At 37.7% G+C, this 27,884-nt stretch overlaps 1 protein-coding gene across 9 annotated transcripts in view; it reads left to right on the top strand.

The window, feature by feature from the left end:
• The window catches only part of SGCG (sarcoglycan gamma), a 151,424-nt gene that overhangs the window by 86,075 nt on the left and 37,465 nt on the right, over positions 1 to 27,884 (top strand). For all 9 annotated transcript variants that reach the window (XM_075742182.1, XM_075742181.1, XM_075742180.1 and 6 more), the window contains 3 exons: positions 8,097 to 8,198; positions 12,631 to 12,718; positions 24,866 to 24,985. In XM_075742182.1, the coding sequence (XP_075598297.1) occupies positions 8,097 to 8,198; positions 12,631 to 12,718; positions 24,866 to 24,985 (310 nt within the window). The remainder of the gene's footprint in view (positions 1 to 8,096; positions 8,199 to 12,630; positions 12,719 to 24,865; positions 24,986 to 27,884) is intronic.

Genomic DNA, 27,884 nt, shown 5'->3' with positions numbered 1-27,884 from the left:
AACCAAAACTCTGTTCTTAAAGTTTATTTAATCAGTAATACTAAGATGATTGGAAGGCTGAGTTATTCAAAATGGGGTTGGCTTGTTATTAGAGATGATCTGGTTTTAATTGCAATATACTGCAGTAGTTGCCATTTAATATGATAATATCATTTTAAAATAAACTTGCATGATAGCTGCAAGACAAAACATAAGGTAAAATATTTAATTAATTCGTTTCACACAGAGCTGGAGACATCTTCAGCAGTGCTGTGTGAGGGATGCAACGTCTCTTTGTCCTTTTTTCATCTCACATTTTTGTCATCTTGACTATTTAGACAGCAAATTCTGTCAGGGTGTCACTGTGTGCTTACACAAGGCGCAGAGCACTGAGACCATAAGATGAATTGTCCCCTAGTACAAATGATAGGATTTACAATATTGAATAAATACCTAGTCTGTGTAATCATGTATACCATGCAAATACCCCTGATTCCTCAGAGAAATTCAAGAAATAAACAGCATGCACTGTTGTTCTGAAGAAAATCCTTTTGACAACCCTTACAAATCAAAGGAAAAGACTTAATTCTATTTCTGTAGCTAAGTTGTATAATTACAAATGTTAATATAATAAAATGAATTAGCCAATTTATAAAAACTTAATTCCTGAATAAATACATGTAGCAGTGGGAGTAGCAGTCTGGTTTTCTAATGCTGATTGAATCGGTCACAGGAGATGTAATGCCAGATGTAATGGCATTTTTATTAGCCAAGTATTATCCGGCTTTGAAATGTCTGTGCAGTACAGAACCAGAGACAGAATTTGCTCCTTGCCATACAAGGAAATGAAGCTGGAACTGAATCTGTTTTGAGAAGCTATTTTTTCCTCTTGAGTAATACCTGTTATAATTAATACCTTCTTTACTTAAGAAAGTTCTGTTATTCTATATATCAGGACAAAGGGGACCTGAAAATATCTTGAAAGTATATATCTTAAATATTAATCCTGTTTTATGAAAGAAATCTTATCAAAACTAAGCAAATGTCAATGGTATGATGAATTTGCATCTTTTGTAGCCATTTCCTTACAAAACTGCTGAGTTCAAATTGGCCCTCTACTCTTCTAAATCATGGAATATTACCTACACACTTTCTAGCCATGTCTGCAAAGGGTGTTTTAGTTTGTATCCAGCCCTAAGCCAGGTGAGACTAACTTCTATACGAGGAGTGCTTGCTGTTGCTAAGGGCTCTGATTTGACCAATGTCTTTGACAGAAAAGGCTCCACTGTCACCCAAGAAGAGGAGTCGGATAACCTTCTCTGTCTGAGCCCAGGAAATAGAGTCCTTGCAACAGAAAATGAGATGAGGCATCCGTAATGTTATTATACCAAGCACGTACTTAGCTCCAAAATAGATATTGTAAGTCAAACAGAGAGTTTCATCAGATTCATTACCAATCCTGTTTTGCTGATTGCTCTTTAACAATCTCTACCCACAGCCCTATTATCTCAATGAAACAGTATGCTCTTGTTTGCAAAGCAAGTTCTCTAAATAGTAATTGCTGCAAAAATACTGCAGTGAAAGCTGGATCTATAAAGCCATTAACTGAACTAGCTTTGGGGCACAACAAATGATGTCTTGGTCTGAACTTGCCAAGGTCTTTCCCTGGGCTGGCCTAGAAGTAGGATGTAAGTATCCTATAAGTAAGAAAAAGTGTTACCTGAATGGAAATGCTGCATCTTCTCTACTCTGAATTTAATACCATGCTCAGTTCCAATCAGCTACAACATGTGTGGACTTTCATTATTTGGAAAATTTGAATATTCAGGGAGCAGATATTACCAATCAAACATGCTATTAACTCCTGAGACAGGACCTACTTGATTTGAATTGAGTGCATGTTAAACCTAATGTTTGAATCAACTTAGAGATTTTATTATTGTAGCCATGCTAACATATGGCTATGCCTGTCTTTCCAGTATTTGATCTCTCCCAAAAAGAGGAAAATACACGTCTTCCTGTGCAGCTATTAGCTGATACATAGACCAGAAGTTTAATTTCTATTGTCCAGAGGAGTCTGAGGACTACAATTGAGTCTAATGCCGAGAAGGTGCAAAACCAGTGATGATATGATCATAGAATCATAGAATGGATTGGGTTGGAAGGGACCTTAAAAGATCACCAAGTTCCAACCCCCCTGCTGTGGGCAGGGACACCCTCCACTAGACCACGTTGCCCAAAGCCCCATCCAACCTGGCCTTTAACACTTCCAGGGAGGAGGCATCCACAGCTTCTCTGGGCAACCTGTTCCAGTGCCTCACCACCCTCATGGTAAAAGAATTTCTTCCTAACATCTGATCTACCCTCTTTCAGTTTAAAACCATTACCCCTTGTCCTATTGCTACATGCCCTTGTAAACAGACATATCATGATGGTATGGTATAATATGAAGGGTGGTTGACCCCACATAGTGAGCCCCCATGTGTATCAGTTTCTATTGTGATAGGAAAATGCAAGTTACAGTTATTGAATGAATGTAGGTGACTAGAAATATCGTAAACTGAACAATTGTTCCTTATGCCTCATCCTCATTTCTAAGGGCCATGTGCCTACAGCAGCAGTCCTCTACGTTATTATATTGGCTTGGGAGATAAATCCCAAATATATCATCTGATGTTCTCTTGACTCCGTAAGCCATAGACAGGATGAGGCTCAGCTACCTGAGAGCAAGTCACTCTGAGTATAAGAGCCCTAGAGCGAAATTTGTTTGTTTCCACTCCTAGTAGCCCCACAGCAATGTGCAATGTTCGCCTCTTCCCATGTGACTTTCTTGGTCATGAGCCACAGCAGCAGGTCCCACTATAACAACAGGTGAAAGAGGGTAAGTTTCTGCATCTTAACAAGACAGGCCTTTAGTGCTAGCCATACCAATGCTCTCAAACGTGCCTTATCCACTCATTTTTTCATTTTTCTTAACACAGATATTCATAGCCAGAAGAAGGTGGCCATAGCACCAGAGGCATCAGTATGACTTTTGGAACTTTTTGGTCCTGATGGACTCAGTCTTACAGTCCTCTGTAAGAAACTTAAGGGCCTTTCCATGGCTTGTGGACATGCTGCACTTCTCTATTGGTTTGTGGAGAATGGAACTACTTCTCCTTATTTCAGAGGAAAAATATTTTACAGTTTTTGTGTCTAGAGTCTAAGAGAATGATAACCCATTCAAGATGGTACTCCCATCCAGATGCTGCATAGTACAATGAGTCTTACCTAGGATTCTAGTAGTGGTGGCTACTCATTTCAGGTGGTTTCGCGTATCCCTATGTAGGCAATTCACTGAATACCTGTCAAATATTCTTTAGACCATGATTTCTGAATCAAAAAGCCTTTTATGAGGCTTGAATCCACTCCGAGCTTGAATTTTTTTGTCTTTTTCTACAAGCACTGACCTCCTGAAAAGCATTTTCAGATGATGAAAAATGCTTCTATTGCGGTTGAAGACATCCTGTTACTCCAATTAGAATATGCCTAGCAGTTTTGAAATGAAAACCGGTCACACCTCTGTAAACGCTAATGCTAAATTGCATCTTTGGTGCATAAGGGTTTGGCAGCTGCCAGCAGTTCCCACGCCAGTCAGCTCCTTGCAGCAATAGCAAAATCTGTTTAGTGTCTACAGAGGTACCATTTCATCCTCCTCTTCTATAAAGCTCAGTCCCTGCCTCACTGAGGGCTTTTAGCAATTGGAAAACATGAGTCTTGGGGTTATATGCACAGCAGTGCATTACAGCTCAGGGCCAGAAACTCAAGCAGTGACAGTCACCAGCATCAGGATAACAAGAATCCAGACTTGCAATACATCTGCTATGTTTAATGAAGCACTTTTTTTTTTTTTCCCTAATCAATACCTTATTGTATAACTGCATCACAGTCTGTGTCTAACTGATATTTGGACCCTTTCCTCAAGTCAATAGAAATATTTTTATTCAATGACTTGAATAGGAATAGAATCAACTCCTTGAAACTGAAAGCCTCAAGGTTGTTCATTATTGAGGAAGTCGCAATACTCAATAAATAATAATTGACATCTTATAAATAGTAATGTAAGAAGCAGAGTGGTTGTTGAGAGAACATTACGTGTAACTATTATACTCTTCCTTTCTATAGAACTTAGCATTGGGTCTCAGTGCATTAGGGTGGTTGTTTATCCTAAATCCTTCTCTTTTATATTCCGTGTAACTTAAATTTGTCAATTATAAAAGGGGGATAATAGAATTTCCCCATCTCACAGTACTGCATAACTCAAGATTCTACAATCTTGAGATGCTCAAATATCGTGGTACTAAAAAAGTAATAATTGCTTACAGTCACAATGGTAATAGAAGTGAGGATCACTATATGAAATCCACTTTTGTTGTTGTTGTTGTTCTCATGCATTTTTTAGAGGTTATCTGTTAGTCATCATAGATAATCAGTTATGCAGGTAACCCATCTAAATTTCCATGTTTTTGCACTTCCCAAGTGGTCAATGAGAATGGATAATGAGGCTCTTATTCAAGTATGTGAGGATGTGAGCTTTGTGTCAATGCTTAAATGAAATATCTGATGAAGAAAATAGGACATACTTGAGGACATACTTATACAAAGTAATCCTGAGTGATATGACTGGATTACTGAAAAATAAGAACTTAGAGACAAGTTAAAGTGCTAAGTTTTGTCACATGGCATATTATTCTTGATGTCAAAGACCTTCCTTTGTCTATATAGCATTTTTAGAATAATCATTGCTGAAAAATCTGGATCCATTAGAAAGAGTGTGCTGAGTAAATTGCATAATCTTTTTCAACATCAATTTTATTTTTTTTTGTCTCTACTAAAAATTTATTCCTAGCAAAGCCAAAGGCAGGGTAGAGATTGCCATCCAGGAGTTTGTTAATTTTCCCCAGTCTGCTTCAGAACAAAAATTAATTGCAATTTCTTCCTCTGCCTTCTTAAATTTCAGATTTGTCAATGTCATTTTTATACTTACTCTATAATATACTGTTTATTTATTTCCTTATATTCCAGGGAAAATATGCAAACTGTGTTTAAACCTGTTGGCTAATATAATCTACTTTCACCTGATGAGAAAAAGGACATGAGATCAGAGCAATAATGAGATCTTAAATTTAGTTAATTCAGTGAGAGCCATTTGTTAGTGGGATTTCTTATAGAATATCCTGATATTTCATGTCCTATTTTTCAAAAGTGTTTGTCTTAAAACCTATGTGGCTTTATGGTGTTGAAGTGATCTCTGTTTTGTGTTACAAGTTAGAAAAAACTGTCCGTAGTCTTCACTAGAAAATCATATTTCTAAGTCACTGAGTGCTGCCTAGGACGTGTGATTATGAAAGCCCCAGGGGGCTCATCATAGGTGTTATTTTAGTTTTGCCTCATGAGATGTATCAGTATATACTAGGTACTTTTTAAAAGCTTTGCAATGCTCTAGAATTTAGAAATTGTATCTACTTCCACTGAGAAAATTCAGTACATTATGTATTTCAAAGCAGTAAAATATTTGACACTGAATAACAGATTCCATAAATAGCTATTCTAAAAGCCTCTTTCGGAAATAAATCCTTGCTGAGGAGGAATCGCAGTTGTACTCTCCAGTGGCGTGAACTACTGACATGAATATTTCTTAGCTTGTGGAATTTAAGCAACGCTTGTTTCTCTCTTTGTCTCTCTTCAAACCCGTTAAAAGAAAATAGCTACAGTTTTTCATTGAAGGCTGGTTAGACCTGTTATTTAGGATTATATATATATATTTAATGTTATATATATAAAATACATATAATCTCCTTGGTGAGAACATACCATATTTGAAAGTGATGACAGTCTCTCACAGTTACAACTTTTTTCAGTGGTAGGCATAATTCATTAGATGAACAGGTTATTAATGTATCATCAGTGGCCTGTCACACCTCTCTTATTCTCTGTGTACATAGAGAACAACCTGAAAATTATTTGGAGTGGAAATACTTTTTAGATTCATTGTTTATTATTTAGCCCTCCCACCTACTCCTTGTAGTTTGAGGCAATTGACTTGAAATATTTTTGTGTGTGACCAAGCTGTAAGGATGTGTGGTGGGTTGACCCTGGCTGGGGACCAGGTGCCCACCAGAGCCGCTCTGTCACTGTCCATCCTTCACTGGACAGGGGAGAAAAAGTACAACAAAAAGCTTATGGGTCGAGATAAGGACAGGGAGAGATCACTCACTAATTATTGTCATGAGCAAACCAGACTGAACTTAGAGAGGGAATTCATCTAATTTATTACTAAGCAAAACAGAGTAGAGGAAGGAGAAATAAAACCAAATCTTAAAAACACCTCCCCCCACCCCTCCCATCTTCCCAGGCTCAACTTCACTCCCGGCTTCAACCTCCGCTCCCCCCAGCGGCACAGGGAATGGGGGTTACAGTCAGTTCATCACACGTTGTTTCTGCTGCTTCTTTTTCCTCAGGGGGAGGACTCCTCTCATCATTCCCCTGCTTCAGTGTGGGGTCCCTCTCATGGGAGACAGTCCTTCACAACCTTCTCCAGCGTGAGTCTCTCTCACAGGCTACAGTCCTTCACTAACTGCTCCAGCATGGGTCCCTCCCACGGGGTGCAGACCTTCAGGAGCAAACTGTTCCAGCGTGGGGTCCCCCACAGGGTCACAAGTCCTGCCAGCAAACCTCCTCTGGCGTGGACTCCTCTCTCCACGGTGCCACAGGTCCTGCCAGGAGCTTGCTCCAGCACAGGCTTCCCACAGGGTCACAGCCTCCTTCAGGTGTCTCCACCTGCTCCAGTGTGGGGTCCTCCATGGCCTACAGGTGGAATCTCTACACCCCCTCATCCTCCCTCCATGGGCTGCAGGGGGACAGCCTGCTTCACCATGGTCTTCACCACAGGCTGCAGGGGGATCTCTGCTCCAGCACCTGGAGCACCTCCTCCCCCTCCTTCTGCACTGACCTTGGTGTCTGCAGAGTTTCTTACATCTTCTCACTCCTCTCTCTGGCTGCAAAAGCTCTCTCTAGCTGTTTTTCTCTTTCCTAAATATGTTATCACAGAGGCACTGATTGGCTTGGCCTTGGCCAGCGGTGGGTCCATCTTGGAGCCAGCTGGCATTGGCTCTGTCAGACACAGGGGAAGCTTCTAGCAGCTTCTCACAGAAGCCACGCCCATAACACCCCACCCCACCCCACCCCCCCGCTACCAAAACCTTGCCACCCAAACCCAACACAGGATGCAACTTTTTGGCTAAGGTTTCTCTCACTTTTTATGGCAGGGGGAGGGGTGAATCCTTTACAAATTAGCTAAATACCTGTGAAATACCTTGCAGCTGAAGTCTGCAAGTCCTCAGATGTACTTGCTGAAGTAATTCCTCGCTCATTTTTCACATTATCAATTCTGTGATAATGATGAGAAAAAGTAAAAAGAATGAAATAAGATATTGGCTGGAAAGCACAGCTTGGCTAAAATTGGGAGGGAGTGACTAAGAATAAGGAAGGGAAAAACTGACAAGCAGGTGACAAGAAGATGGGAGTGAGAGATGGAGCCTTGACCTATGACTAAAGGAGGAAAAAAATAAAGGAATGAAAAACGAATTTAAAAGAAAGAAGTAATTACTGAAAAAGGAATCAAATAAAAATCCCTCTTTGTCTCTTCAATAGGCTTAGAAGTATTACGTTCTTTGTAAAATACATTATTAATAGAATAAACCTTGAGATGTTAACATAAGGCTTGGTTTATGTGAGTACTCGTGTAAAAGTTCATGACATTTTTAGAAGGCAAGTACAAAGGCTATTTCAGCACAGCCAATACAAATGCCCTTCTTTTTAAATTAATGACTGTGATACTGTATTTTTCCTCGGAAAAAAAAAATCCAACTTTAATAACTTTTTCTTGAAAGTTACAATTTCTTAAAGAAAAATACTCCTGAAAGAGGAATTCTCAAAATTTTAAATGCATTACTATGGGTATCTTTATTAATAGACTGGAGGCAGGCAGCTCTGGAAATTTTCAGTTTATGAAATGAACAAAAAATAAATACAGCAACTATAACAAAATATGAATAATTCTTGCATCTTGTCCTCAGACTGGAATGGGACACCTGCGTGTTACCAAAGAAGGCCTTCGTCTGGAAGGGGAATCAGAATTCTTATTCCCTCTTTATGCCAAAGAAATCCATTCTCGAGTGGTAAGCAGATAATCTTTCAATAATGCTAAAATAAAATTAAAGCACTTACGAACAGCTGACTTTAGGCAAAGTCCAGGCATTTCTCATGGAGAAATATATATATGTGTGTGTGTATATATACACATATTTTTGCATACTTTACAAGCATGATCATTAGGTCAATGTTCTGATGCTAGAGCAGAATTAAAATTTTTCTCTTAGACATGTGATAAGAAGTAGCTCAAAAAGGAATTATAAAGGTCATTGTATGTAAGTAATGCTAAAATTTTAAGAGTGTGTAGAAAGTTTTTCATTATTTTTACTGAGATTATTTTTTTAATGCAGGCTTCCCTGTGAAACTGCTTGTTTTGTTTATTCATCCATTACAGAATAGTTTCAATATCTCTAAATATAGTGGATCCTATTGGAAAAATCACGATTTCTCTAATAAGTTCAGGTTTTGTCACTTCTAGGACAACAATATTAAATGTATGATATCTTTATATATCTATGTATATGAAATCTACCAGACCAAAGAGAAAGACTTTTGGATTTCATCTTGTTTACATAGACAGAAAATTGTTTTATTGTTATTATTGAGGTAAAAAAGGAATAACATACTTGGTGAAAGAAAATATTTATCAAGGAGATTAACTTTAAAATGGTACTGAGAATTGGCATGGTAGGTTTAGAGGAAGGAAGAGAGAATCTGAATTGGTTTTTAATTATCCAGGTGAACTCTGAAACTTATTCTAGTGAATTTTTTATGGAGTGATATCTGTTTCTGGCCAAGAAAATGAATATTTTTCAGAACTATCGTCTATAATCCAAACTCACAAAATAAAGCCATGTTTTATGAACATTGTCATCAACCAATGGGACATTTCATTGAATAAAGTAGTATTCAGTGAAAGTAAAAGCTGAATATGGCTGTTTCATTACTTCAAACATGTAATCATCCTCACCACGAAGAAATAGCCAGTTAGGAGACTTTTCTGAAACTAGGGAAAAAGTTAGTGTTTGTATTGCTATGGCAAGAGAAAATGTAAATAAATTTATCAGAAAACATGATTGATTGAGGATTTAGGATGAGGTTGTTAAAATGCTTGATTACTGAAATTTAAGTAATGCCAACATATTTCACGTCTAAGCCTTTTTTTTTTTTTCTCTCTCTTTCTGCAACAAGTATTTCCAGCAGCAGGAGCTCATACTTAGATGGTGAAATTCCATTCCTAATCTATATTTCCATTTTGTTTCTTATGCTGTATTCTTTTCTGCTCATAGGTAGTGGGAAAATTATTTATGTGCTTAAATGAATTTCCCTCGAGGTTGTTCATGCAATAAGACATGTAATGCCCCCCAAAATCATTATGCAATGTTAAGCTACCATTCGTGTTCGTTTAATGTTCCTTCCAGCTCTTAATACGTTTAGTACAATATAGGAATAAAGAGGTGTGGCAGCATCTAATACAAGCTTAGCTGTCTAATGACCCATCGTGATCATTAGTAGCATGCATTAATTGGAGCCTTCAGGCTACTGCATGTCTGTGCCCCCTACAAACTGATAATTCATCAGAGGTTTTTTGTTTGCTTGCTTGCTTTTTAAAATATTTGAACTCTCTAGAGGCTTAATTGCCTGTAGCTTGATCGCCTGAGTGCCATCTATATATTTATTCCCATAAAGTTGCTTATTTGTTATGATTTCTTTTTTCTAAGTTTGTCTGTTAGAGAATTAGGTCACTCACAGCTTTCATAGCAGCTTTCTCGCTTGCCTTAATAGTGTTCTCCTTGCAGTCTCCTAACAGCTTTTCTCACCTAATGAGGTCTCCAAAGTGCTAAGAAAATATGCAGCAGAAAATCTACTTGCTGTGCATCATCTCTGGAGCCTGTTACAAGTTTATGCCTTTGTTAGGAGTCCAACACAGAGTTGTGGGCAATACCATTGCATCTTAGCTAATACATATTCATGGAAAGATAAAAGATGACCATTTATAAATATGTTACTAGATTTTAATTAGTCAACAACACACCTATGGAAGCTGCAGATCTAGCATACGGTTTATTCTCAGTTAAATTTGGTATTACAAGTTACTAACTTATTTTTTAAATCAACCACTGGCAGTCAAATAAGTGTAATAGACATGCCCAGATTTGTGGGTCATTTAGTACACGTACTTAAATGTAATATATTTACCTGATCTTTGTTGACCTTCCTTTCCCACTTCATACTAATTTGTTACCATTAATGATCATTCTAACATGCTGCTTACTTTTTTCCTAAGACTTTTCATTATTTGTGTTAATTCTGTTAGCTTTCACATTTTCCTGATTAGTTTACAAAATGTGATTCATTTATTGTGCTCGCTTAGTCACTTTTTTTGACATAGCATATCTTCCTACTTGTAAGATATACTTTTACAAAAAAAAATTGGTAAGTTGGACTCAAAACTGTGTATTGCTTCTACCACTGTTATTAGGTAAGTTTTTGTAGTAAAATTCTTCACATCAAATGTGTTCAAATTCTTAGGTTATCTCATACTCTAAGCATCAAATTACAACAGGAACATGATTTGGGAGTGATTTTTAGGGATTAGCCCTTCAAGGTGCTGCATAGTCTCTGCAAGTCCAGAAAAAGTACCAGAAGCCATATATGTGAGAGAGACTGATCTTTAACAATATTCCAGTACTCAGAAACTCACTTATTTATCTAGGAATGTGTATCCCCTTTGAGTTCACAAGCAGGCAGCTTGCTAATACCCTCTTCATGTCACGTATTCCTTGCTACTTCGGCAACTGAGATGTACTTAGGCACTCTTGTCAGTTACTAGGTTCCTGTCCTTTAGATATAAGGTGTGCTTTAGTATGAAAGAACCTGTACTGCAAAAATTTTTTACCCTCTTTTAATAAGTCTACCAGTGTGGCTACGATTTGCTGACGGAAATGAATATGATTAGACTTCTTGTCCCCAGATAATTTTCTGATACTTAAGATCAGGTAAAAACGATGGCCTGTATGATCTCCCTGAAAATCAGCTGCATTTAAAGACAATTCAGGTGGTAAATCAAAGAAAACCATAAGAAGAACCCACTCAATTCCCTCCTCACAAAGTTTTAGGATGCTTCCAAATGATCCCTACCAGTTCTCTTGTCATAAGCCTGTTTCATTACTCTCCATATATCTAGTCTGATGGAGCACAATGGGCAGCTAGGTCTTTCAAAACAGTTACTCATCTGATCTTCACAAGAAGCACTGGGTGGGGAGGCACCAATGGGCCTGAAGTACAGAGAGTTTGAGTGGAAGCTCTGGGAATAAGTAATGGAAATGGTACATCACCTGGAAGGAGTTCAACAAACACAACACCAAGCTCTGAGTTAACACAAGGGGATGTTTTGTTTTTGGTGAAGTTATTCCATGCTGGCTGCAGTCTAAGAATGACATGAATTTTTGAATTGCCTACCATAGCTGGCCTGGATTGTGGTGAGGTGTGGTAGGGATGAACGAAGATACCAATTGCACATGCTAAGCATGCCCTGGCTTCCATAAGTGACACAGAATGATGGGTAGGCACGAAGCTCTGACTGCTCTGCAAATGTCCCACCTATGATGCAATCTGTGACAATACCTTAATGCCTGGTGTATTTGGCTACTTACCCTGCCTCAATAGACCATCTCACATACTTATTATCAGACAGATGCAAGATTAGAAGTCGAGGCCAGTGGTATGGGAGGAAAGGTAGAGCTGGAAAAGAGGTTGAGAAGTGAGATATGAGAAGCATTGACAGGGACTTAAATAAATGGCATGGGGTGGGTGTCCTTTCAAGGGCAGTATGCTTTTCTGCAGCCCCTCTTCTTGGATCCTTTCTTTGGGTGAGCTACAGCCTTCCCTGGGCCAAATCTTCTCTTGCCTCTTGCTCCTTCCAGTACTCCTCACACTCACTGGAACTCTCCTGGGCCCAGGCAGAGAAGTGAAAGTGGAAGAGGTTCGAGGTGTCCGTGGTCAGCTTTTTATGTGGCTAAGTTTATTTTCCGGTGATTTCAGGCTTAGAGAAGGCATTGAAAGTTGTTGCATGATTTGCTGGCTTTCCTACAACAAACTCAGAATTAGCCTGTTGTAGCAGGGGCATGTGTCACCAGGGGTTTGGCAGTTGTCTCTCAACTACATACCTCATTCGACTCAGCACAGAATGGTCAAATCAACGTCCTGTTCATCATATTCTCTTCCATGCACGTGTGTAGTTTTGCAGTTTGCTTTAGGTTTTAACATAAAATTACATGCTTACCAGGTCCTATTGTACCCTATGACTTTCTGTTTTTCCTTAAATAATTTTCTAGCCACAAAGTTTTGGAACTGAGTATGATTCCCTTAAACTTTCATGAGAACATGTGGGTTTTTAATTGTTTACAATTCTAATTATTCTGCTGAATCTTTTTTTTTTTTTCCTCCATACTTCAGGATTCATCACTGCTTCTCCAGTCTACTCACAATGTGACTGTGAATGCTCGCAATTCACATGGGGAAGTCACAGGCAGATTAAATGTGGGTAAGTCTAAGTGATTTTTCCTTGTTCACTGTTTTGGAAACATTTTAATGAATATTTGCAAGGAGTTTGGAGGATATAAAGCACTAAATACATGATTATTTTTTACTGTTATGACCATATTTGAATAGTCCAGCTCCCACTCAATAAGTACCAACAGTATATTTTCAATTTGTCAGTTAATAATATTTGAAGTACTTTTTTATTGCAGAGTTATGCAGGAAAGGTCACTGCAGAAGTTACTCTTTTTCTTGTGTAAATATCTATTGATAGTTGCAAATCATTTTCTAAGAAAACGCAACAGGAGAACATGGCTAGAGAGGTCTGTATGACCCTCTTCTTTTCCTAGTATTCCAGAGACTAATACATTTAAGCAGATGTCCTAAAAAACCTGCCAGTTCACAACTTAAAAATGTACGTATTTTACTATATTTGGTAGCAGTAAGATATATTAGTTTACTGAGTAAAATCAATAGATTTAGACAGATGTAGGTGATAGATCTTGGCAGCAAGAATAAGCAGACCTTACTCTTTAAATCATATTTTTAAGGCAAGAATGGTAACAATATATGTCAGATGCAACAGAATTTTTCTTAGATTTGTTAATATTTTTCAACCTTTACTCGACTTTGAAGAAAAAAGGTAACAATTTATTAAATCAGAGAATCATAGAATGGTTTGGGTTGGAAGGGACCTTAAAGATCATCTAGTTCCAACCCCCCTGCCATGGGCAGGGACACCCTCCACTAGACCACGTCGCCCAAAGCCCCATCCAACCTGGCCTTGAACACTTCCAGGGATGGGGCCTCCACAACCTCTCTGGGCAACCTGTTCCAGTGCCTCACCACTCTCACAGGGAAGAATTTCTTCCAAAGATCTAGTCTAAATCTACCCTCCTTCAGCTTAAAGTCATTACCCCTTGTGCTGTCACTACACACCGTTGTAAACAGTCCCTCTCCAGCTTTCCTGTAGGCCCCTTCAGGTACTGGAAGGCTGCTCTAAGGTCTCCCCGGAGCCTTCTCTTCTCCAGGCTGAACAACCCCAACTCTCTCAGCCTGTCCTCATAGGAGAGGTGCTCCAGCCCTCTGATCAGCTTTGTGGCCTCCTCTGGACTCACTGCAACAGCTCCATGTCTTTGTTTTACTGGGGCCCCCAGAGCTGGATGCAGTACTCCAGGTGGGGTCTCATGAGAGTGGAGTAGAGGGGCAGAATCACATCTCTCTACCTGCTGGTCACGCTGCTTTTGATGCAGCCCAGGACACGGTTGGCTTTCTGGGCTGCAAGCGCACACTGCCGGCTCATGTTGAATTTCTCATCAATCAATACCCCCAAGTCCTTCTCCTCAGGGCTGCTCTCAATCCCTTCTCTGCCCAGCCGATAGTCGTGCTTGGGATTGCGCCGACCCACATGCAGGACCTTGCACTTGGCCTTGCTAAACTTCATGCGGTTCACACAGGCCCACCTCTCCAGCCTGTCCAGGGCCCTCTGGATAGCATCCCTTCCTTCCAGCGTGTCGACCACACCACACAGCTTGGTGTCATGGGCAAACTTGCTGAGGGTGCACTCGATCCCACTGTCCATGTCACCGACAAAGATGTCATTTCAAATCATATAAAACTCATATATGAACAAGGAGGGAGATGCTTATAGGCACAGCAAGGATGTCTACAGAACAGATGATAACTATTTTCTTTAGAATAGCTCCTGTCTTTAAAATCATGAATAAGATTCAGATGTCATTATCACAGTTTGCTCATCCACATTCAAAACTGAAATATCTAGCACTTTTTTTTTACAATCCAAGAAAGCAGTTGAAGAAAGCTGTTAACCCTCATGTCCAAAATTCCTTGAAACTTACTACTTCAAAGCTGTATTCAATCCTAGAATAAAAAAGAAATGTAGCACCTTTGATTTGTACCAAGTCATAGCAAAGCAACTTAGTGTAAAAAATTGTCAAACTTTTTCAATAATGAATACTAACAAATGTATAATATATATAAAAGAACATATAGATGATATAGTCATTTATCAAATACTTAAGAGCAGCAGTAGTATCAAACAGTAAGTGATGCTTCACCTAAGTAAACATATGCTTACATATACAGCCTACCAGCAGATGAATATAACACAGTGGTGTTCCAGTGCTGAATATTAAGAAACTGAATGAAGAGCAGCATAGTTTCCATCTATCTTTATTGAAAAGTAAGGCCAGTTTTTGAAAAGATCTATTTTTGAAGGATCACGTAAGGAAGCTTCAACCTGCAGAAGACCCTAAGTTCTGCTTGTAAGATGTCTTTTTCAGGAGAAAAATACCACAATGGAAAGAGACTTGCAAAGTCATGCAAGGTCTGTGAGAACAGATTCCAGTATGGTGGACTGCTGGTCCTCCTCCTAGTTCAGTCATTTACACCGAGCAACAGTACCATCAGTAGCTTCCGGTCAGGGGTTCAGTTTAAAGTGTTTAAAGCTAGAGGGAATTTATTTAGATAGCTGTATTATGAAGCTGTTCTGCACTTTGAAACATGAAATCAGCACCACTCACAAAGCATGGGAATATGGTAAAAGTTAAAATGTTTTATGCACTCTGAAAACAGCATTACAGTCAAAATTCTGCCTAGAGACTATTTTAACGTCCATTACATTAATCTGAACAGCTGTTATAATGAGAGCATTTGTGCTATCCCACTCCTCCTTTTTCAAACAGGAACAACATTCTAAGGAAACATAAGTGTCAGTACCTAATATATTGCTTCATTAGCATTAATTGCCATCTATAAACTGCTACTCTCCAGTGTCAAATAATTTCTGATTTTCTTATCAGCATTTTGATATTTCATTTTCAAGTGATGGTATTTTTTCATCGGAGACATGGCAGGAAGAAAACAGCGTTAATGAAGCATGATGTACGTAAGAAGAGTTTGATGGTGTTTTTACAGGGAAACCCCTGAAGCCAGTTTCATAAACTTGACTTAATTAATGACATTGTATAATAATTTAGCTTTTCCTTCTTTATTTTTCCCAGAAGGCTTTCATTAAAAACTCCACTTTTGTCCAAATAAGTTCTTTCTTATCTTTAAGATAAAAGCCAGAACATATTTCTTGAAGATCTTTGTACTGCAGGAAGATGATTATTTGCACAACTTTAATTGCTGTCCAGCTGGGTTATAAGAAGGAAAGATACAACATAGGAGTAATTAATAGAAAGATAAATCGGAAACTTCATTGAAATATTTTTGAGGTGATTAAGTCTTCCTACAATCAAGAACTTACAATATTTGTTCTAAGGGGATTAAAGTAGGGATTTTTACTTCCAGAAGTATAAAAATTTTAGCTACCAATGATCATATCAAGACATACATACCAGTTTTATTTAAAAGTAAAATTCAGTTGACTTGAGATCAGGCAAAATTTAGAGAATGACAGGTGGCTGCTAAAACATCCTACAGACTTTTTAAACGATCTTATTTTCTAATTTCCTGTTTTAATCCATAGCAGATGTGTTTTTCTTCTATATTAAATGCATATGCTAGTAGTCTTTTGTAAGACCATTGTGTATTTAAATTGATACAATGTTGAAAAGAACTAAAACAAATAGCAGGAAAAAGTAAGGAGTAATCAATATACATTTAAATTAAAGCTAGCTAAGCATGTCGACATGAAAACTTATTTATGAAAAAAGTATTTTAGTCATTACAGCTACAGTTTAATATTTAGACTCAAATGAAAAGTATCCTCTTCTGCCAAAAAATAATTGATGTCTATGTACCATGTATAGTAAGGTGCTTACCATAGCAAGATTTACACACCCTGTCCCCAAATATGATAATCTTTATGAAGAAGTATGTGATAATGTTCAGGGTCAGCAATGCTGACTTAAGCCAGACTTTAAACATCCTCAAGAAGTTAATCAGGTAGTTATGTGCATTGCCAACTTGCTTAAATATGCCAGCATCACAATTAAGGGGAAATTTAACCTGGCCAAGGGGATTTGAATCCTATGCTGTCACTTCTCTTCTAACTGTGTCTAGAAGAGAAAAGCAATATGCATGTAAGTCTACAGAGCTTACCTCTGGAAAAAAAGGCTAATTTTAGGGAAATCATTTTTATTTGGAAAAAGAACCAGATAGTGGATACCTGTCTCTCATCAGAGAGCAATTACTCCTCTGAGTAGCCCCATTCTCTCTTTATTTCAATGGGAGCAAGGAATTCAAAATAAGTGAATAAAATGGAATTATTAATCATTTTATAACCTTGACTTTCATGATCTTCAGTAAATTTGCAATCCCAAACATATTTTGGTTCATATGGTATAGTAATCATTAACATAAGTTGTTGGATGCTAATTTGAAGATAATAGTTATTGCTAAAGGTGAGCACAGTTCTTGTACTTCCTTCCTTGAAAGTAATAAAAAGATTGAATTCTTGGCATTGGTTAATGCTAGATGACTTTATGACGGTTAGCTTAAAATAGCTGAAATTTATTGTAACTATAATCTATTATAGAATTTGGATAATTAAGTACACCTAAAATCCTAGAATTTCAAGTGTAACAGTATTTTCTTCTTAAAGCTAACAAGACTCATGATGGCAGTTAGTGGCTGAAAAAGGAGCTAGATCCCTATCTTTTTGCAGCAGGTCTCCAGAAGATGACACCCCCCCTTCAGTCCTGGTGGACTACTTGAACATGTATCTGCAGTGTACCCTTGTGGCAATGAGGTCTAATAGCATACTGGGCTGCATCGTTCCACTCCTGGGAGACTGCATCCTGGATACCATGTTAAGCCTTCTCCAGTATGACAGAGCTATGAGCAAACTGAGGAGACTCACACAGGGAGCAGTTAAGATGGTCAGGGAGTGGAAGCACATGAAGAGGCTGAAGAAGTTGTGTTTAACCTGCAGAAAAGAAGGCTTAAAGGGGGCTTGTAACTTCAGCCTGCTACTAGGAGGGCTAGAGACAAGATGAAGCCAGACTCTTCTCGGAGGTGCTCAGCAAAGGGCAAGAGGCAATGGTCATAGGTTGCAGTGAGGCAAAATGCAACTGGATAGAAGCAGGGGGGGAATATCACTGTTTGGTTAACCAAGGGAACAGGTGACCTAGGGAGGCTGTTGAATCCCTTTCCTCAGAGGTATTAAAATTCCACCTCTGAGTGCCTTCATCTAACTTCCAAGCAAGCTGACCCTGCTGTGAGTAGGAGGTAGGACTTAGGTGACCTCCAGAGGTGACTTCTGACTTGCATTCTTCTGTGAATCCGTCTTGCCCCAGTCTTCAGCTGACACTCTGGAAGGGCTCAGGTTGCTGACAGACCCCATGTCAGACTTTCTAGTCTGGTGTGGAAGTCTTAGATACTCTAGGGCATCTGAAATAAGCTGAAGGCCAGGCAGGGAACACCAAAGTATGCATAACGGCACTAGACAGCTACGTTGGCAACTGAGTCATGCCCCATCTGTTTAATTGGTCCTCTCACATTGTCCTCTGCCCAGATCCAGTAGGCATGCATAGAATACTCCTGAAACACAGTGCTGGAGTTGACCTTATGAAAATACACTCATGGCTTTCCTTAAAAAAAAAAATAACTGGAGGAAGAAGAATTATCCATTATACAGAAGAGTGGTTAAAGTATTCACTCAGGGATGAGAGACAGATCAGCTGTCCTCTCTGCATACAGGGTTTCAAATTATCATGCCTCATCTCCTTTAGTACTTTCCTTTTCACCTTACCTGTCTGAGGACTGTGTGTTTCACCTTTTCCTGTTGAAGTTATTCATCATGCACCAAATTCTGGATTCGTTAGGCCTGAGAGAAAAGGTGACACCATAGCCTATTTGTCAAGTCATGTGGGAGAAACACAATCTCCTATTACTGCCATGGTTTCTACATGCAATGATCCATTTTACAGTGAAATACTTAATGGTTGGGGTTTTTTTTATATTTGAATAGACTATTTTATAAGGATAATGCCTAGATGGATAAAGACATTTAATTAGCTCTGAGAAGGGAAAGTACTACCACCTAAATACCTAACCCTAGGTTGGGTTTCCAGTGTCTGCATGATCAGTGTCAGCAATGATCATTCAGAACCAATTTTTTAAAGATCTCTAGACTTGTATTCAACCATAGAGAACAACAAAGTATAAGAATTGCTGACAGTAAGGCATCCTTACTTTGACCTGAAAGGGCATAATTATTGCATCCATTGCATAAAAGGAGAACTGAGAGAAAAAGAGGAAACAGGAGCAGCAAGTGTTCTATTCATGTATTAGAGATGTTTTTCAAGGTGATGAGAGATGTATGATATGGACATAAAATGTATATATGCAATGTGCTGCATATTGTTTGTAATAATGCATATGTTCTAATAAAAGACTAGCAAGTACTTCCATACCATTCAGTATGAATATCTGACTAATTTTATGCTTCTGAAAGTAATGGCTTTACATTTATTGGTATTGTATTACTCATGGAACTAGAACTGAATCTGTAGGAGTATTGCATTTTTAATACACTTTTAATGAGATCTTATTTTAAGTAAGGTGCTTTAATATAATAAAAATTAACTAAAAAATGAAATTGCATAGCAATACCCCAAAGCACTCAGGAGTTTGGCTTATATTCAACACTTCAATGATTCTAGGTGGTAGGAGAAGAGTGAAGCATACAGAGTAGGTGACAGCCATAGGTTATCAGAAGTGATGGATAGCAGAAGAGAGTAAAAAAAGAAAAGATCTGAAATTAAATAACTTCAGTGCTGGAAAGCCTTTTCTTCTGAAAGATCTAAAGACATACTAAAAGTGATCAGTACTTGGCAGAACTAACTGGATTTGAAGAGTCTGTCTACATGTTACCAATTTCATTGATGTTAAGGATTTGTAGATATGTATTTTATGGCAGGCCCTATTTTTGATTGGAGATTCTTTGCCATCTTGTCCTTCTACATTTGTATTGGCCTGGAATTCAAAGGTTGGGTAGCAGCAAAAGGGAATTTATTTAAATGTTTTTCAACTGAAGTGGACTCACTAAACAAAAGACTTTCCTTCTCTGGAAAACCACCTAGGGGAGTCAAGAGGGAGGAGGAGAAACAAAAAAGGAAGACTGTTTAGCATTGTAATCCTTTGCAGGCAATAGATCAATTGTTTTTGAAACAATTTTTCATCATTTAAAGTGGCATCTGCAGTGTTAAGAGGTATGTGATGTCATGTGATGATCACATACAAGGTCTCTGTCAGAACTACATGTGTTAAAAGAGCAAGTGTAAAGAAACAATGGGCAATTATTGGTCAGCCTGATTAGCAAAGATAACTGATCAACATGGGAATTCCTGTGACAACTCTGGCAGCAATGGGAAAACAGTTCAAATGCTCTCAATAACCTGCATTCAGTCATGTTACATTATCAACAAGTACGATTAGATAGTATTAGTTGACTTAAATGTAGTTAGTATACTAGGGTTGTAAACAAAATTAATTTAGGAATTAGGAGATTAAAATTTCAGATATTGAATATGGCTGCTGTTTATGAGCTGAAAATTAATCTTACTGGGATCACAATACAATTAGTGTTATTGCACTATAGCTAGTGTATGTGTATTGTGAAATACAACTAAGAGAAATTAATGGCTACTTTTGGTTACATAAATTTGTTCCCATTTCTTTAAAAACCTATTATTGCTTTTTGAAATTTGTTCCACATATAATGAAATGTCTCATCTCTAGCATGAATAAAACATATGCTTGAATTTGGTTTGCCCTAGCATTCTCTCTAAAGATTTAAAATGCATCAGTTGTTATCCATATCATTCTTTGATAATGAAGATTATCTATAGGACAATCCTTGTCCCACTTTACTGGGTCATTTGTGTTGAGAAAACTATGGACTTAAAGACTCTTGTTAAAGATTTATTCATGCATGCAAGGACCGGGATCAAACAGGAGAGAAATCTGTTTGCAAACCCAGCATGGTCAAGGCCATGAGTTGTAGTTTCAAAGAGCCACCAGTTAAGACTCCTTTGGGAATTATATATACTGTGTAGTGAGTTCTCTCAGTGCTTGGAGAGTTTTTTCTTATTTAAATCTAGCTTTAAAATATAATGGGTGTCGTTCACAATACACCCATCTTAGATCCTGCCTAACTGCCCTCTACATGCTTACATTCAATGTTTGCATTCTCCTAACTCTTGCTTAGGAAAAAGAAAAGTTAAGAGCAATAGGCACCTAACTTTTCTTAATCAATAAAAATCACTAAACACCTTAATGAATGACTCACAGCATGACCAGAAATATTTAAAGTAGGAAAGTGTTTAGCAAGTAAGGATAGACTAATCTACATTAGCAACCAAACCCAGGACCCACAGTCTGCCCCAGGGGCAGATGACGTGGCACAGCTCTCAGCTAGACCCACTTCCCTCCAGAACGGGAGAGCTTCGTCCATCTTGTCTGCGAGGAACAGCCCCTGGTCAGGGCCAGTGTCTGGGAGGTTGCTGTGTGGCACAGGTCAAGACAGTGCCAAGGTGCCTGCTACCAGGTTAGGAGAAATTGGCAGTGTCTCTTCTGCCTTGGCTTTCTCTGATTTATTGGTATAGATGGATTCATTAGCTTGTCAAAACTTACTGCCCAGCCAGGATGAGCACTTTTCTACAAATCCTGCTATGCCTCTCATTCCTCGTCTACCTAAGGAGATTTTTCTCTGTTTTTTCTGTATCTCATTATTTTAGGATAGAACTCCCTCAGTTTCTCATGTTAAAGGTGTTCTGCCTTGCCTGGAATAATCAGATATTAATTGAGTAGAAGAAAGGAGGAGAGCCCAGGAATGTGCTTATGTGGTCTAATGTTAAAAACAATTAGGTGGGAGTGGAAAGGCTGAATCCCAGCCTTGTTCCAGTCACTGTTGGAATGGAGTCAGTGCATACGTGGACCAGTTTAATTAAACTGGTACATACTGCATCTCTGGTTGTTTCAGTATGAAGTTCTGTAAGTAGACCATGCCTGAAATTTGCATTAGAGAGGACAAATAAGAAAGTCCACCTGCACAACATGCGTTTGTTATATATACCTGTTTACTTTGGTTAAGTGAGAGAAAACAGAATTTGGTTGAAGGTATGTAAATGCTATTTAGTGTGTATGTATTCATCCTAAATTCAAGCAGTTAAAGCAGCTCCTATATCTTATAACTATTTTCTTTTGCCATGTCACATCTCTCTGTGAATTAATCTACATTCCATAACAATCCAATTAATAAAAACCTATCAATTTTCTGGCAATATGCAGATGTACAAATTACATTAATCAATTCATACTGTTTGAGGTAGGTCTTTCCTGTTCTTACTACGAGAAACATGGAAAATCTTTTACAAGACTGCTTCTGAAGTAGATTCAGCAAATTAGCAAATTGAGAAGATAAATATATTCCTAGAAGAGATCAAGTTTGGCCTGGTGCACATCACGTCACGCTTCTCCAGTTCTTTCAAACCCATTTTTTCCCAATGCTTTATAATCAATGAAAACTTCTGTGTCTATCAAGGTGCTGAGAAGGAAAGAGCAGAAGTGCCGCTGTTCAGGCCCAGCAATTTATTTTCAAAAATGACTGTCTTTTTGTACCGAGGAAATCAGTAGATAGCATTCCCTCTAAACACACAGTATCTTCATCACATTGAAGTATTTTTCTGTGATCGTGTGTAAATAATTAACAATTACATATAAACAAGATACATTTCTGAGTCTTTTAGAGATATTGCTGCATATTGTTTGTAGGCTTGCACAATAGTTCAAATACACTTACAGCAGTTTCTAATTAGTATTTTAAAGATTACCCACACTATAAAACCTCAGTTTAGAATTGAATCTGTGGAAGGTCTTGGAGCACCTACTTTCCTTTAAAGTACATATACCTAAAATGTAAGCCTTCAGGGTCTTCATTCAGTTATTAATTCTTTTAATAAATAAATATTCTGTAGCTATATAAAAATATTTTCTTCTAGCATGCCAGACCTACTAAAATATTGACAGCTCTGAAAAGAAAAATATTTCACCTTGTCAGAACCTACAGAGTAAGCATTCCCATTTCTATCTCACCTTCTATGTCTAGTCCAGCAGATATTTTATTGGATGCTATTTAGAATGAGGTCTGACAATAAGCAGGATCAGGAGAAGAAAAGGTGGTAGTACAACTTTTCTCCAGCAGTCCTACAGCCAACATGTCAACCCTGGAAGCTGAAGACTTGGGTTCCCTTCCTATGGAGGAAATAAAGGCTCCAAATAGTACCTTCCTTTTCTATACAGCGTAAAACATCTTCAACAAAAGAGAGAAAGAATCACTCCTAAATCCCTTCCAGCAAAAACGTGGTACCCTCAGTGTGCCTGAGTTACCCAGCCTGTATCGTGTAGTAGAGCAGAGGCTTTGATTTGTGTTTCCCACACTCAAGCTGAGCACTGTAATCATGGTGTTGGATGAATGGGAAGGACGAGGAACCGGCCCCTGCAGCACCAGTCAAGTTGATGACAGCCAGGTTATCGAGGCCTTTGATTTGTTTGAATAAACAAGGATCTACCTACACTACAAAAATTAGCAGTTTCATTACTGCTGCTGGGCAGAAACAGGAACAATAAAACATCTTAACCAAGATTTTCTAGGAAGGCATTGCTAGGGATCCATCCTTGCCTTACTTACCCAGAACTGCCTCTTTTGCTGTAAAAAAAACCAAACCAAAACAAAAAAACCTGTTTAACACTTTTTCACTAAATGAATATATTTTCTGACCTCAGTTTTTGCAATACACTACTCAGAAATAAAGTCATGTGCTTCAGAGGAGCTTTAGAGAAGAGCCGAACTGAGATCACTGAGGCTGTGCCTGGGCGCACGTGTCCAACAGAGTATGATGTACTGCAGAGTTCAGCCCTCTCTCCTGACCATTTTCAAGTAGAATCAATATTGGGGTTTTTGCCTTAAAATTGTTGCCCTAGTTTAGGACATTATGGCTTCTATAACCCTTTCCATACTTGGTGGGTAGTTAAAAGCAACACTTTGCATCTGCTGAGTGAAGCAATAAGCAATTTGTGTAGAACCTTATAGTATGCATCTCTCGCATCAGCTACCATGCAGATTTTAGGAAATACCTGAATGTATTTCTTAGCAGTACTTATCATCTGTCACCTACTGACATTTTAACATAAAATCTAACAAAAAAATCCTATTTCTTTTGAGAATTACTGCCTGGAATATATTTAACAGTTATAGGAGTAGGTATGGTAAGACAAATTCTTACTGGAAGGAAGCATCTTAGTGCCTCACAGTCCCATGGATAGACTGGGAATTACCTTTATTAAAAATTGCTGAAAAGGAGTCTTAACTGCTTTGGCCATTCTCTGTAATTTTAATTCTGAACATAGATTTAGATGATGACTTTATCAAATAGACATTCAAACTTGAGATGTGAATTTTTAATTGATCAGGTTGTTAGAAAGATTAATATTAAGGGTTTCATTTATATCCGTTTACCAAGCCAATACTGTAGAACAGGATGTTTTACTGAGTTTAGGGCTGGTAATATGTAAAGACTCTCTTGCACACTATTATTTTCATTTTTGGAGTACCAACTCCAATTGCAAATACATTTGTAGCTTTTTGAAACTCTTCTAAGAACATGATCAGTAACATTTGCTAGATATGTGGAGCTAAACTGGCATTTGTTATGAAGAGCTGAGAGTCCTGCTCTTACATGGGATGTTTGTAATTTTAAAGCATTTGAGGGTCCCTAATCAAAAGGAATGACGCTGCAAAGACTTTGATAATTAGGCTTTTTTTTAAAAAAAAAAAAAAAGGAAAGACTCCTATTGATCAAAGAATCTTAGTTTCAACACCAAGAACATGAATGTTTGTCTTGATCAATTTGTGAGGGATTTCCTAAATTCCCTGGAAACCCAACTTGAAAGCATGACTCCAGGCACAGTTCTGAACAACAAATTAGATCATGTAAATAGACTTATCCAATTTCAGTACTTACAGGGCCACTATCCTGTGAATATCTGGGTGCTTCATGATCCTTAGTGTACTTAAATGAATCATTAAATTATTAAGACCACAATTCAAATTATTAGCAATTTGTATAGAAAATTGAAGAAAGCTGATGTACTTATTCCATTTTTGTACTGTGCTTTACAGGTCCTAAAATGGTAGAATTCCACAGTCAGCAATTTCAGATCAACTCAAAGGACGGCAAGCCACTTTTTACAGTGGATGAAAATGAGGTTGTAATTGGCACAGATAAACTTCGAGTCACAGGTTTGTAAGAGTTTAAGTAATACCCAAATAACAGCCACAAGAAAAGCACAATAAAAATGGCATTTTTAAATATGTCATTGTGTGTGAACACAAGTTCTAGTTTTACCTCATTAGGAAATAGAAATCTGAAGATATTCTGACCTATTTCAATAAATAATCAGTAAGAACTTTTAACAGCAAAATAACAATATGTTTATATTAATAGGTATATATGTCTCTATGTCTGTATTTTATTTTAAAGCCATTAGTGATTGGAACTGAACTGGTGCAGTTTTTTTCTGAATTATTTAATGTTTCCAGTGCACACTGTTAACTGAGGCGGAAAAAATTCTAGATATTCCATTTTGAGTTGTATTGAGTTTTATTTGTGAAAACCTTTTAGACTCTCTCTGATATTTTTATATGGGTTTATCTTTCAGAGTGAAAGCCACTGTATTTCTGTTCTGTGTGTAGCACATATGTCACAGGATGGTATTTGTTGTATATTTAAAATGTCATCTGTCAAAAGACAAGTTTGTCTCAGGCTATTTCTGCAAATCACCAAAGTACTCATTTACAAAGTAAGATGTCAAAGTTATCACATGAAAAGCTATTTCCTTTCGTATTACCTGATAAATCCAACCTTCATTTTCCAGGTGTAAGGTTGCCTTAAAATGGTTACATCAAGGTGTGATTTCTCTTTAAGCAGAAGTGTCCATCAAAGAAAATAATGACATTATCCTGTAACTTGTTTTCAATTACATTTTTAATATTTTCAACCTGATTGCAATTATAATGTTTAGCTTTTGCTAATTATTGGTCCTCTGAAATCTTGAGGTCTTAATTTGAATATATTCATATTATTTCACTGTGCAAAACTACAAATGTGTTAGTAACTATACAATTAGTGTTTTACAGCCAAAGTTAAGTTACAATAAATGTGTTAATAAATTTTGTTTATGCCTAAGGGTCTTAAGTTTTTTACTTTTTAACCTAATTGAAATTACAACTTTGTTTAACCAGGAAACCATATCAAATAATTATTGTTTGCCCAAGGGATGCTAGACTTTAATAGAAAAGCATGTTTAACAAAGATATGAAAAACTGCATAATTGTTAACTGATTTGGAAAAGGTCTATCTCCGCTCAAAGTAAGTAAAAATTCATACACGAGTTGAAATTGTTATGCTAAAACATGTATTCTGACTCGTCCAATACTAATCTTTACACTGCAAGGATAATTGTTTACTTTAGGAGATATTGTAGAAAGACACATTGCCTGTTTCTTTTTTACACTGTAGTACAATTGAATAGCAAATTCATTAAAATCAATGAGGTTATTTCAGTGTAAAATTAATATAAGTGAGAGGAGATTCATGCCTACTTTGCTTCAAATTAATTTATTAAAATTGTGATTTAAATGATACTATTAGCATGAAGGATAAATTAGTAATACTTTGCATACTGAGATAATTTTTTAAACATTTTAGATAGAGAACAAGATCAATGTGAAAGAAATTTTGAAAAGTTCATACCCTAAGAAACAGATTACTTCAGGGTTAAAATACACAAAGAACATTTTGCAGTTTTTTATGTGCAATATAGTGAACTATTTGATTTTGCTTTTAGTTATTTATGTGAATTATGAAAAGCTCAGTAACAATTTGTAAGAAAACCTGACAGTTTTCAACTAAAATACAATGTAACAGAGAGCAAATGTCTGTGATTTACAGTATTTCAGGAAAAATGAAAAAGTCTAAGAGTAAATCCAACCCAACACCTCAGGAATTGTCATTTTCGAACAAGTTGGTATGTTTGACCTCATACTATTTGAGTGAGACTTTTCCTGGACCATGTGGTAGAATAAAATAGCGGCAGACTCTTTCTGTTCTCCTAAGAAGAGCAAATGCCTGGGGAAAGCCATGATCAGCAAAGTGTCCCGGACACCCCACACGGTCACAGTCAGGTCTAGATGCCCATGTTCAGACAACTGAACTGAACTGCACCTCCACAGGCAATGCAGCCTAGAGCGTGAAGGAGACACCTAGACCTGGCACATGGAGAGCTCTTCTGCTGACCAAATGCAGTTGTCTACTTTAGGATGAGATCAATGGCTTGCTTGAATATAGTGTCTGAGTTCAGACATGAAAACATAAGCATCCAGTAGTGTTTGAAACACCTTAGGGTGTGTGAGACACCACGTGGTATCATTTTATCTACGGAAGACACTTTGATCATGGCAGCTGGAGGCCAGGCAGAAGGTACAAGGGTATTTTAGATGACAGTAGGTACATACGATTAGGCAACTAAATTCTGCCTCTAGCTCACCTGTGACACCTACATCATAGACACTTAAATTTAAGTGTATGAAACTGAAGTTCAGCTTAACCCTTCATGACAACTAATGCTACCTGAAGGAGCATATACGCCAGTTACATCCTCTTTAGTATTTCAGTAATGACCTGCATCTTCTGCAGACATTTATTATGCTGCTACGGAGATATCGAACATCAGCATTTTGTTCTGGTAGGGTTTTATAGATCCAGTTGCTGACAGGGAAACCCACCCTGTAACAGTGTATTGGCTGGCAAAGAGCTGATTGCTTTATAACTTACAATATGTCATGGCAGAAGGAGTGAAGTCACAGCACTGGCTGGAAACAGAATTCTCATGCACAAATGGCTAGATTCCACGGCTATGAGAGTCCTGTTTTTCACTCTTTTGCCTGCCCTGCAAACTAGAAGGCTGTTCATAGAAGGGAGATATAGGCTGAAGTAAATAAAATTATATACAATTGAAAAATAATTAGCATTTAGCAGGTAAAAAATGGTCTCAACTATTGCACAAAATAATTTCTCTATCATCACTGTTGTATTGGGTAGTATTTTGGTGATGAGTAGGTAAGAAATGAATAGAATGCA

The sequence above is a fragment of the Balearica regulorum genome, chromosome 1 (assembly GCF_011004875.1).
Source record: "Balearica regulorum gibbericeps isolate bBalReg1 chromosome 1, bBalReg1.pri, whole genome shotgun sequence".
Classification (NCBI taxonomy): domain Eukaryota; kingdom Metazoa; phylum Chordata; class Aves; order Gruiformes; family Gruidae; genus Balearica; species Balearica regulorum.
This window is presented reverse-complemented; position numbering and strand designations above follow the sequence as displayed.